The sequence below is a fragment of the Arvicanthis niloticus genome, chromosome 18 (assembly GCF_011762505.2).
Source record: "Arvicanthis niloticus isolate mArvNil1 chromosome 18, mArvNil1.pat.X, whole genome shotgun sequence".
NCBI lineage: Eukaryota > Metazoa > Chordata > Mammalia > Rodentia > Muridae > Arvicanthis > Arvicanthis niloticus.
Genome location: NC_047675.1, coordinates 50,404,746 through 50,417,388, shown reverse-complemented (window position 1 = coordinate 50,417,388; position 12,643 = coordinate 50,404,746). Strand labels below are relative to the sequence as shown.

General features: G+C 46.1%; 1 protein-coding gene across 6 annotated transcripts in view; it reads left to right on the top strand.

Annotated features, from left to right (window-relative positions):
* Ttc13 (tetratricopeptide repeat domain 13) overlaps window positions 1-12,643 on the top strand; it is a 55,984-nt gene that overhangs the window by 14,840 nt on the left and 28,501 nt on the right. For 2 of the 6 annotated variants that reach the window (XM_034522460.2, XM_034522461.2), the window contains exons 5-6: window positions 9,424-9,489; window positions 11,215-11,307. The exons of the other annotated variants lie outside the window; for them this stretch is intronic. In XM_034522460.2, coding sequence (XP_034378351.1) covers window positions 9,424-9,489; window positions 11,215-11,307 — 159 coding nt within the window. The remainder of the gene's footprint in view (window positions 1-9,423; window positions 9,490-11,214; window positions 11,308-12,643) is intronic. 6 annotated transcript variants of the gene reach the window in all.

Sequence of the window (12,643 nt, the reverse complement as noted above, 5' to 3'; positions counted from 1 at the left end):
GGTGTGTAAGTCCTTAAAACTGTATGATGTTGATAAGTCTGTATTCTCAGAAAATTGATGAGGTGTTTTTTGCTCATTACTTTCAGGGCCTTAAGTCATCAGCTCTGTGTGTGATTGGTCACACAGGTTTTGTTTTTCAGTGGAATTTGAAATGCAAAGACAGATATTTAAATAGGTTTCAAATTGCAGTTTTGTATACAAATGGAAAGTAAAACTGACCATGTAGACAGGACCCAAGGTATTGCTGAGAATTAAACTCAGGACTTCTGGAAGAGCAGTCAGTGCTCTTAACTGCTGAGCCATCTATCCAGCCCAAGGGAGAGATTCTCAAGCCTGTTCTTTGTGACTTCTTCCTTTCTAGTGGCCTGGTTCACTTTTGACCCCAACTCTGGCCACCAAGACATCATCTTATCTAATGATAATCCATCAGCAGTTATGCTGACTGGGTAGTGCTGCGATTAAAGGCATGGGCCTCTTATACCAGTGACTTAAGGCATTTATGTAAGCAAAAATTTATTTTGTGGTATCAACAGCTTGCAGATGTATAATCATTTAGTTCAGCTTTTTTTTTTTAAATTATCGTAGTGATAGTACTGAAGTATTAAAATAAAAAATGTCCTTTCTACCACTTTAAAGTCATTTAATTCCTATTACTGTTTGTGTTTTATGACTGTTTGTGTTTTATGATCTAAATATACATGCTACAGAGTTTGTGTTAGTGTTTAAGTTAGTAGTTTAGCCAGTGTGTAGAGATGTAGAACACTGTGTTCCATCATTGGAATTTTTCTCTGCAAGGACACTGCTTTCATTAGTTTGAGGTTAGCTAGTCCATTAGTTTGAGGTTAACCAGTGAGACATTGAAATAATGTTACAATGTTTCCATTAGTCTGAGACAACTAGTGAGGCATTAAAGTAGTGATACACTGTTTCCATTAGTCTGAGACAACTAATGAGGCATTGAAGTAGTGATACAATGTTTCCATTGGTCTGAGACAACTAGTGAGGCATTGAAGTAGTGATACAATGTTTCCATTGGTCTGAGACTACTAATGAGGCATTGAAGTAGTGATACAATGTTTCCATTGGTCTGAGACAACTAGTGAGGCATTGAAGTAGTGATACAATGTTTCCATTGGTCTGAGACAACTAGTGAGGCATTGAAGTAGTGATACAATGTTTCCATTGGTCTGAGACAACTAATGAGGCATTGAAATAGTGATACAATGTTTCCATTGGTCTGAGACAACTAGTGAGGCATTGAAGTAGTGATACAATGTTTCCATTGGTCTGAGACTACTAATGAGGCATTGAAGTAGTGATACAATGTTTCCATTAGTCTGAGATGCTGTAGTAGCCATACAGTGTTCCCATTAGGCTAAGATGCAGCCAGTGTAGACTACAAGTCAGCTCAAGTATGGAAGGGATGACCAGAATGTCCTTCATAATGCATTTTGTGTTAGGACAGGAGAACGAAGCTTCACCCCCACCCCCACCCCCACCCCCACCCCCACCTCCACCCCCACCCCCACCCCCACCCCTGGCAGTCTCTTGTTGACTTTCCTCATGCTTTCAGCCTTCACACAGTGAGAAATGCAGGATCTGTGCACATTTAGGTGGGGACAGAGCAGAGTGTCCAAGCTTGTGACTTTTTGTCACTTGTCTTCTTAGCACATAGTTGGTTATTCTAAATAGAAAACTCAAAGATCCAATAGCAAATGCTACCATCCACCCAGAAGATGTAATGAAAACCTCGGTCCTCTTTTCTGTCAAAGCTTTTCCATATTAGGCTTATGTTTAAGAGTTCTTTGTTGCTTTCTTCTGATGCTGTGTCAGCAGTACATTGTGGATTTGGACAAGTAGGCAGCAGCAGATGTAGGGTACACTGCCAACTTCACTTAACAAGAACTTTCTTACATCTGTGGATTTTTGTATAAACCAGTCTCTTCAGGTTGAATGTTGATAACATATTTGCTCTTTAAGTCAGTTTGCTCTTGCTTTCTTTATATTGGCAAATGTAGTGGTCAGATTTCTTGGTGTAGTGCAACTGATTTTTATCCCATCGTCCCTTTTCCTATCCAGAGTGTTAGAACCTTGAACTTCTCAATTCCTGTTAGTGCCTGGGCTCTTTGCCCTCTCTAAGTTGTAACTGGCTAAGCATGTCTAGGGACCTGTTAATGGTGGCATTGACCAGTTCTGCCTGCTACTCATAGTACCCAACTATGGAATCAGATGTGCAGCAGTTGTTTTAAAACTGATGACCATCCTAAGTAAATCACACTGTAATGATAGCTCTCCTCACATAGATTTGGGCTTTTCTTGAGTTCAGTAACACCAACAGAGCCATTAGACAGCTGGGCACTGCAGCCCAGAGCAGCAACATCTGATTCCTCTTATGGGAAGTGACAAGGGTCACCACAGGGGTTTGGATGTTGTAAAGTTGCTGTATGGAATAAATGCTATATGGTGTGTATGTTGAGTTCCAAAGAGCCATGACTATGGCAGTTCTTATAAAGGAAAACATTTAATTGAGACCAACTTACTGGTTCAGAGGTTTAGTCCATAATTGTCGTGGTGAGAAGCATGGTGGTGTGCAGACAGACATGATGCCAGAGAGTAACTAAGAGTTGTACATCTTGACCCACAGGTAGTAGAAGGAGACTGCTACACTAGGCCTGACTTGATCATCTGAGACCTCAAAACCCATCCCACAGTGACACACTTCCTCCAACAAGGTCACACCTGCTCAAACTAAGCCCTAACAGTGCCACTCCCCATGGGCCAAGCATTCAAGCCCAGGAGTCCAAGGGGGCAAAACCTACTCAATTCTCCACAGCTGTAAAGCTTAATCTTGGGCTGATGAGATGGCTCAGTGGTTAAGAGCACTGACTGCTCTTCCGGAGGTCATGAGTTCAAATCCCAGCAACCATATGGTGGCTCACAACTATCTGTAATGAGATCTGGTGCCCTCTTATGGGGTGTCTGAAGACAGCGACAGTGTACTTACATATAATAAATAAATAAATAAATAAATAAATAAATAAATTGTTTTTAAAAAAAGAAAAAAAGAAAAAGCTTAATCTTCACGTTCATCTGCTCTGTGCCATCAGTGTGTGAACCTGAGGTGTTCCCATGATCCTCATTTGCATCTTTATCCTGTTACCTGTTGCTTTGCTTTGCTTTTCTTTCTTTCTTTCTTTCTTTCTTTCTTTCTTTCTTTCTTTCTTTCTTTAGAAGAGGTCTCACTATGTTGCCTCAAGTAGCCTCAGCATCCTGAGAACTGGGATTACAGGTGTGAGCCGCCATGTCCAACCAGCCTCAGTAAGCAGGCTTTGTAAATGTCAGTCTGCACTCCAAATTGCTGATTTATCTATCTGCTCATTCATTAGAGACAGTGTCTTACTTGGTAACCCGCACTGGCCTTGAATTTGTGGCAGTCCTCCTGTCTCTGTGTCCATAGTACTGGCATTCTATGTGGACCCCCACCATGGACTGAAATGCTGATTTTACTTTGAGCTAGGCTGAGCGAACATCAGTGTGCCAGCATCTCTTCCATGTGCAGCTGTACACTGCAGTGGCAGTCTTGGATGCTGAGCCTTTGCCCCACTTCCTATGCCCCTTTGGCCCTGGAAGGGCTAGCAGGGCAGGTACCTGGACCTGTGGAAATTTGACCTCAGTGTGGATCTGATCTGATTGTGGTGGACCTGAATTCTTAGGTCAGCTTTGCTTCTTACCTTCCATCCACAGAACTGAAGACACCCTATAGTGTCTGTAACATTTTATAAACAGAGTTAACTGATGCTGCATCTCTCACATGCTGAGTCTCTGTGTACTCTGAACATAGTGAGTTTCAGGTCTAGATAAGCCAGCCTCCTGGCAGAAAAAAGAACCACCTTTACTTTTAAGAGGATTATTTCATTATTTGTATTTATGTGAGGACTTCCTTGCACTCTCCTGCACCCAAGTGCAGTGCTTGCCTGGTGCCCGAGGAGGCCAGAAGAGGGTCATAGATACCTTGTAACCCACCTCATGTAGGTGCTAGGAACCAATGCTAGGTCCTCTGTAAGAACAACCAGAGAGAGCCCTTAACTCTGGTCAGGCTCTCCAGCCCCTCATGCATGAAACTGAAAGTCACTGTCTGTCACTATAGCATGAGAATGACATGGACTGCCTTCACTCTGTCTGTCACTATAGCATGAGAATGACATGGACTGCCTTGTCTGAGCAGTTGTTCCCTGTTGCTATGGCCAGACCCCAACATGCTGCAGCTGCAGAAACTGAGGGACGTTGGGGCTTAGTCGTCACTGAGCTCACTTACAGTGCTCAATAGTCTACTGAGAAACAGGGCTAAGCTGCTCATACCTGCTCAGCAGTACCAGACTTTGATGCGCTGATTGCAGCTCATTTTTAGAGATAATATATTTGTTGTTTTTGTTCTTTGTTTTTTTTTTGTTTTGTTTTGTTTTTTGTTTTTGTTTTTTTGGTTTTTTCGAGACAGGGTTTCTCTGTGTAGCCCTGGCTGTCCTGGAACTCACTCTGTAGACCAGGCTGGCCTCGAACTCAGAAATCCGCCTGCCTCTGCCTCCCAAGTGCTGGGATTAAAGGCGTGTTTTTGTTTTTTTAATTTAATTTTTTACTTATTTGTTTTTGTTTTAAGAAAAGTAACTACTATATTACATAAATAAAGCTTTGTGTTATTAACATTTAAAGCTAAAGAATAATGTAAGTATATAAAGTTGTACCTATTTTTTTTAATTAATAAAATAAGGAGTTGCAACACTAGACTCCAAATACAACAGTACAGTTATCATCTGTCCTTCTGTGTTGCTACAAAGTATTCTCTCAAAGGCAGGCTCAGTGGACCAGAGGAGCCCTAAGTGCTGCACCTATGCTCACAGGGATGGGTGCAGTGTGGAGGAGAGAATTAAGCCAGGGAGAAGGGGGATGAAAGGGACTGAATGGGGGTGCATGTGGGCACACCTAACATCCCAGAGGCTGACTGAATGTGTGCCTGTACTTCAATTTCTTCTCCTCCTCCTCCTCCTCCTCCTCCTCTGCTTTTTTCTTGTTCCAGTTAGCACTTAAATGCCACAATGTCCACACGCTTTTAAGCAGCATTTCTTTTTTAAGGTTTAAAGTATTTTATTGCTAAGAAAAGGCTTCTGCTGTAGTAGCTAGGGGCTGGCTGGAGGTTCCCAGGAGCCATTTCTTGAGAGGCAGAACTCTGTAAACTTTAGTTATCCTCAGCTGGTCCCTTTCCCTTACCCCGCCCTCACGCCACACTGGCTGGCACAGTCTCAGCAGAGCCAGCCCCAGCCTGATGTCTCGCACCCCCTCTGAGGTTTCTCTGGCTGTGCAGTACATGCCTGTGCTTACTGCTAAATAAATCTGACCTGTAGTAAGACTCGCTATGCACTAGGTTCTATGCATGTGTGAGAGAGAAGACATGCTTTGAAGATACTGGGTTCTCCTAGGTGGCAGGTTTCCAATTACAAAGTATGATGGGATATGAAAGCCGGATCCCCTTGACCCCTGTCTGTTTGCATGCTTGGTTTTTGAGGCAGATTCTCACTGTGTAGTCCAGGTTGGCCATGGAAGCCTCTTGCCTCAGCAGCCTCAGTGCCAGGATTACAGGCTGGAGCGCCATGCCCAGCTAAAATATGTTAGACTTACAATTTAATATTTATAGGTTATGTGACACTATCACTAGGCGAACACTTTAAAGTGTTACCTTCCTTGTGACTTCAGGCTGTCTAGTGTTCTGATGTGGAGGAAAGCGCCAGGGACGCCCAGAGCTGTTCCTGGCTACACTCTCAGACCCGCCAAACTTGTCTTTCCATTTTCTTCCCCTTTCTCTTTTATTCGTTTTCTTCAGTTTTTTTCTATTCACCCTCCCAGCCCCCCATAAGCAAGTCTCCAACTTGGAGAAATCCTCCTGCCTCAGCCTCCCACATGCTGGGGATACAGATAGAAACCATCACGCTAGGTTCCGCTTCTACTTAGCTTTACTTATTTGTTTCCTTTTCTAGGTGTTTAGTTAGTCTGGGGCTTTGCAGCAGGGTCTCGGGTATTCTAGGCTGTCCTTGAATTTGCTTCATCGATGAGATTGGCCTTCAACCCCGATCCATCTCCCTCTACCTCCGAGTGCCCCACCATGCCTGACTTCCATTTGAACTTCCAAAAGGCTGTCTTACTCAGAATCTTACACCTTTCTTCTGGACCCCATCTTTGTCACGTGGACCCCATCCAGTCACCCAGCTTTGCACGCCCTTCCGTTTAGTTCATGAGTTCACACTCATCACACTGGCTCCCTGCTCACACTGTCACCAGCTCTGCTGCCGCCAAGGTCTGGATCCCGTGTGCTCTGTTCTAGCCACATGCAAGGATTCTCCTTTGCCAGGGACGTGTGCACAGGGATGTTTTCTGGCTTATTTTGCTACTAATTCCAGTTGCACCCTGGACCAGTTCCTTACCTGTTTCTCCCTACCTCCACAGCCAAGCCCTGAACTGAAGCTTCTGTTCTGCCTCTCTGTCTGGGTGGCGGTCTGGGCTCTCCCCTTACTCCACCTCCTCCACTGACTCAGCTGGACAGGCAGCTCTCTCCTCCACAGGGGATCCGTCTCTGCTTCTGTCTGCTCACTCACCTTGCTCCTATTGTGTGATCCATTGGCTGTGTTCCAGGAAGGCAAGAATCCTTCTCCCTCTGTGTTGGCTTTGCTTGCCCTTCCTAACACAGCAGAGATGCTGTGTCTACACACAGTCTCCCGGCATGGAACCTGACTCACCAACAACAGGCTCCAAGTTAACTAACTGAGTGGCTGATGCCCACACAGCACACTGCACTGGTGGAAGAGAAATCATGCTTCATTACAAGGTTCTGGAGAGAGTGAGAGAGTCGAGAAAGGTCTTTGGGATGAAAGACCTCCTTGGGGACAGGGCTGAGGTGTGTCCCAGAGGGGCTGGGATCATACACTGTCACTCTCTGCCAGGCTAGTTTCTGGGAAATGACTAGGAAGTAGTTGTGGTTTTCTGAGCATGGAGTGGGAGTGTGGAAGGGAGAAGGGACAGGATGAACAATGAGGTCAGAGACCAGCACAGTTTCTGTGGGGTTCCACAGTGTAACATTGCTGTTGCAGCTCTCAGTGACTGAGCACGTGCAGACAGCAAGAATGTCTGACGCACTGATTCTTCCCTGGTCCCCACATGTGATGTGCACCTGTATGTCTGCGTGTGCATACATGTGTTACATACTATGCTGGGCCCTCGTGCATTCTGGATAGCAGTATGAAATACAGTATTGCTGGGGTTGTATGACAGCACAGGTGGATGGGACACCCAGACATCTGGGCACAGAGAAGAATGCAGAAGACAGGGAGGCAGCTGTAGAAACCTGGTGAACCAAACTTAAAGAAAAGCCAGACAGACTAGGTTTCTTCAGGAGGAGGCATGGTGATCATTGTGGTGCGAGTGTGTGTGTGTGTGTGTGTGTGTGTGTGTGTGTGTGTGTCACTGAGAGCCAGCTTCAGGTGAAGCCAGGCACATCCATAGGGTAACTGTTTTGCACCTGTCTCTGATTCAGTTTGTGGTCACCTACAGTGAACTATTCATTGCAGAAGACCTGGGTGTTTGGTACATTTGAGCCACACTGAGTCTGAACCTCAGCCTGTCGTCTACTGAGATGTTGTCTTAGGTTTGAGTTCAAGTGCAAGGAGCCAGGGCTCCTGTGAGCCGGAGGTGAACAGTGTCCAGACCCTATCCAGGCCAAACTTTTGTTCTGTTCTCAGTGTCGCCTCTGGATGGAAATTTCTGTCGAAGCAGGCAGGCAGTTTTCCTTCTGGTCCTCTGGCCTTTCTCCTATGCCTGCACACGGCAGTTCCCTTCCATACCTGTGTGCGCTCAGCAGCACCTGCTCTGCCTTCCTGTGTGAGCGTGGGGTTCATTTTTCACAGGAAAGGCGTGGTTCTTCTTGGTTTCCTGTATTATGTCTTACAATGTGTTTTCTGTTTGTGGATGACTACGCAGATGTTTGTTTTAAATAACCAAAAGGAACACATGCTCTCGGGAACATGGGGTCATGTGTGGCTTACACCTCTGTCAGAAGTGTCTCTGCTATTCTGGAGTTTCTCCTCAACACACAATGCCTGTAGTCACCTGCTAGGGACATCGATTGCTCTAAGATGTCATTACAACCTGCACTCCCCTGTGATCCTGTCACTTGGCCTTCTTCCTCCTTAGCAGACACACAGACAACCTTCATGCAGGTACACAGTGATTACAGACAACAGGATAAGAATCTCGTGAGAGCCAGGAGGGACCCAAGCAGGTCTCTGCCACAGGAGAGCACCAGAGTCTGGCCTGTTCCTGTTGCCTCTCTCTGCAGATATTTTGGGTAGCCATTGTTCTGGGTTAGGACCTCAGATTAGCCTCAGACTCACTGTTCTCCTGCCTGTCCTCCCCACTGCTCAGATCACAGGCCTGACGTTGTCTCTCTGGCGGTCTCTGGAGAAACCAGCAGGACAGTTATTGGGGCTGAGTTTCTGTGACTTTTTGCGTAGTGTGCCAGACTGCTTTCTGGGCCCCTGGACCACAGGTCCTCATCCTGTGTAAGCAGCTCTAAGAATTGAGTGCATGGTGTCTTCCCTTTTATCTTTCTGCATTCACCAGCATGGGTGTGGACGTGCTTTTTGTCAGTAGCGTGGACAGACATAGGCCTCAGTTCGGAAGCTGAGCAGCCCAGCCCAGGGTGGTTCTGTGCAGCTCTTTAAGTTGGATCAAGGCCTCATAGCAAAGCATCCAGAAAGGAGGTGACTGAGGCAGAGGCTCAGCTTGAGCAGGTGTTCCTTCCACCTGCCCAGAGGAGAGGTCACACCTCTAGTGTGACGACAGGGCCTCTGTGGAGGGACAGCAGGCAGTCGTGGATGAATGAGAAAGCGGGCGACTGAATCAGATATCTTATTCCCATGGCTCTTCAGCACATTCTGGAGTACATTGCTGCCCTCCCTGTGGCTGGGGGCTCTGCCTTATCAGGTTAAGTCATGGGTTTATACAAGACAACATGGATGGGCATGAGGATATCACCTGCTCACACCTCCCTGATTCCTGAGCTCCCAGGTCCTCTGTGAGATGTGGTTGCTTCTGTGCCAGTCACATTGAGGCTGAGGAGGCCATGTATGCAATGAGATAGCTTGGCTGTGCTAGGTCCCTCCCCTCTTCCCTCCAGTGCAGTTAAGTCCTCCTCAGCATGTCTCCTCAGTGAGCTGTTGTGGTGACAGGTTTCAGATCTGGGACTGCAGTGCCACCTAGGGTCACAGTAGTGTAAGATACAGAGCTGTCTCTTGAAGTATTAATAGGTTTAAGCAGAAACTGACTCTTGTTTTGTTTTGTTTGTTTCTAGTTTTTGACGTGTTTCTGTTTTGGTCTGACTAGGAGGAGCCTGATCTGGTTAGTGCAATTTATGGCCGAGGGATAGCCTATGGAAAGAAGGGACTACATGTGAGTATGTACTAGACACGCTTGCCACTGCGCCCACATGGCTTGCCGCACCCAAGCCTTTGTCTGAACTGCTTCTCACTCAGTCAGCTCTGCCAGGATACAGAGGAGAAAGAAGGGTGGTTGATCACCCCAGGTGCCATGGCTAGAAGGTGGGGGACCAGGCTCCCCTGTGTCTTCCAAGTCAGTGATGAGCTGGCCACAGGAAAAGCCAGAGATCTGTGGTAGGACATCCCTCAGCCCTGCTGAGACAAGGATATGTTGTTACAGTGGGTCCTTTTACAGCACGGCAGGCAGGATGAAAGGACTTTCTTTTTAACCATGTGACACTTATTATTATTTGTTTATTTTGTTTTTTTTTCCCCCAAGACAGGGGTTTCCCTGAATCCCTGGCTGTCCTGGAACTCACTCTGTAGACCAGGCTGGCCTCAAAATCACAGGGATCTGCTTGCCTCTGCCTCCCAGCGCTGGGATCAAAGGCATGAGCCACCATGCCTAGCTGTGACATACATTTATTTATTTATTTATTTATTAACAGAAATCTGGGTCTTTTTTTTTTCTTTTCTTTTTTTTCTTTCTTTATTTTTTTCGAGACAGGGTTTCTCTGTGTAGCCCTGGCTGTCCTAGAACTCACTCTGTAGACCAGGCTGGCCTTGAACTCAGAAATCCACCTGCCTCTGCCTCCCAAGTGCTGGGACTAAAGGCGTGCGCCACCACTGCCCGGCGACATTTATTTTTATTTGCTACATTTTAGGCGTTTTGCAGCTAGGGAAACGTCTTCGTAGCCACAGTTAAGTCGTTCCCTTTATTCCCCTGAGAAAGGTGGTGGAGACGGCAGTGAGCCCTGTCGTTAGAATGCTGTAAGAGCGCTTGCCCCAGAGTGTCCAGTGGGCCGGGGGTGCCCTTAGGATCAGCACAAGCCCTTCTGTGATTCTCACCTAAAGACAGTCATATGAGATAGTACTTAGCAGAGGGAGAACTATCATTTTTTGTAACATTTACATTGAAAACATCAAGTCTTTTAACATTTTATTAAATATTTTAATTAAAATGTATGAAAGTATAAAAATTGTACTAAGTTGATACTGGCTTGGAGAAAATGGATATGACAGTTATTATGATATCCTTCTGAGACACAGGGGACCCAGATGAACTCAGCCTTGGTAACCATGGTGTTGAGGGTACAAGACCATTTTGGTCATAGGTTGCCTCAGATGACTGGTGCTTACTGTCCCCATCTGTCTAAATTTTGCAGCTCAACCTGTAACTTGTTTTTGTCTTTAGTGGAGACTTAAATGTGCATTTTAAAGCATAAGATTAGCTTATGCATGCTGAAGAGAACTTAGCGAGACTGGTCAGATAGGTTCTGGGTTCATGGTTTTGATCGACACTTGGCATTTTTCTGTCCCTCTCTGACAGAAAACTGGTGGGTGCAATTTCCCAGGTTGGCATCCATGTGCTCACCCTGTAGATGATCTGGGTTATGTTTAGATACTATCTGCCCTCTGTGAGCTCGTGGTAAGCATCCAGGTTCAACTTGCCACCCTGTGGGGTGGGGAGACTTGGGTGTAATCCCTGAGCAGACCTGGCAGACCATTGGAACAGACCCCAAGTTCGTGTTCGTCTCCAAGCAGCGGCTTCTCTGGCGACTGCACCGCCAGTGTCTCAGAAGATCTTGCCACTGTCTGATCAGCAGTGTGTCTCATACTAAGCTAATACCTTTTCAAGGACATTAAGAACGCTGAGCTTGCTTTGTTTGAACTGAGCCGAGTAATTGCCTTGGAACCTGACCGTCCAGAGGTATTTGAGCAGCGAGCTGAAGTGAGTGTGGTTTTCTTTTTCCTTCTCTTATTGAATTAGCTGAAATCCAGAAGCTGATATTATATTATTTCCGTTATAACTTTTAATGCTCCTTTATGTTGAGTTATGTTCCCGAGGCCTGTGACATGGTGGCAGTTACCAAACAGTGGTGGGGTGACTGATGCTTGTTGAAGTAACAAAAGAGAACAGTGCTCAGTGTGGAAGTGTGCCCACATTGTCTGCTTCTTCCGTGCATACTCATTAAAGAGATGCCCTACACTGTAGTGCAGACATAAGTGACACAGTTTAACCAGAGTGGCTGGTGGGTTGGAGACCCTGAAATATGTAGCTCTTAGAAGCAGTGGTCCCACTGGTCTGGAGGGGAGGAGAGAAATGAGCAAGTGGACAGAGTGTGCTCATGTGAAGTTCCTGGGCGGTGGACCTGCCTCCGTAGACACCTAGAACAGGTAGGTTTGCTGCAGATCTCAAGGTGGAGACAGGCCTGGGGGAGTGCCTGCAGCATCTGCTGAGTGGACACCGGTAGGTGTCCTGCACAGAAGCTGGGCGAGTGTGCCAGGCCCGTGGGGTGAGGCTTGCAAACAGCGGGAGCAGGAGAGAGCCAGGACTCCCTTTGTGGTTTTAAATCCGTGTTCTTACAGTGGTGCTGAGCTGTCAGGTCACATGTGCTCTTCGGTGTGAATGCAGTCGGTTGTTTGATACAGGTTGATGTCTTCTTGCCTCTGCCCCCAGGAAATATAGCAAGTACAGGAACACAGTGCTCAGTCGACCTGAGGCTCCATCTAGAGGTCTTGTCCTTAGGTTGTAGCATTTGAGATCTTGGTCCCTAAGAATTTTATGTCGTGTTGGGGACTTGGTTTTAATCTAATCTTTCTCAGTGATTTAGTTCCTCGCCTGTCCATCTTGGGTCTTGCCCTTGGGCTAGGTGTCTGTAGTACTGTCCCCACAGCAAGAGGCTCTTGAACAGTGGTTGGGCTGGCCACTATGTCCCACCAGCTCTGAATGGGCTTGCTGGTGTTTCTCTCAGGACTCTGGGGATGCCTGAAATGATTCTGATAAACTAGGGATTCAGCTAAGACTTGCGGGTTTAAAATATTTGCACATCTAAGAGGAAGCTAATTGCTTATCTAAAATGATATTGGTGATTAGGACAGCAGTTTTCTATTATCTAAATGATACATAGCAGTATTTATGACAGTTACAGCAATCACTGCAACGTGTTCTTCACAGCTAATTTTCAGCCTGCCTTTGTCTGCCTTAGAGTTAATTCAAAGGACACTTTGCCCTTGCAAAAACAAATAATACAAATAATCTGCATTTTTATGAAACTATATTAACC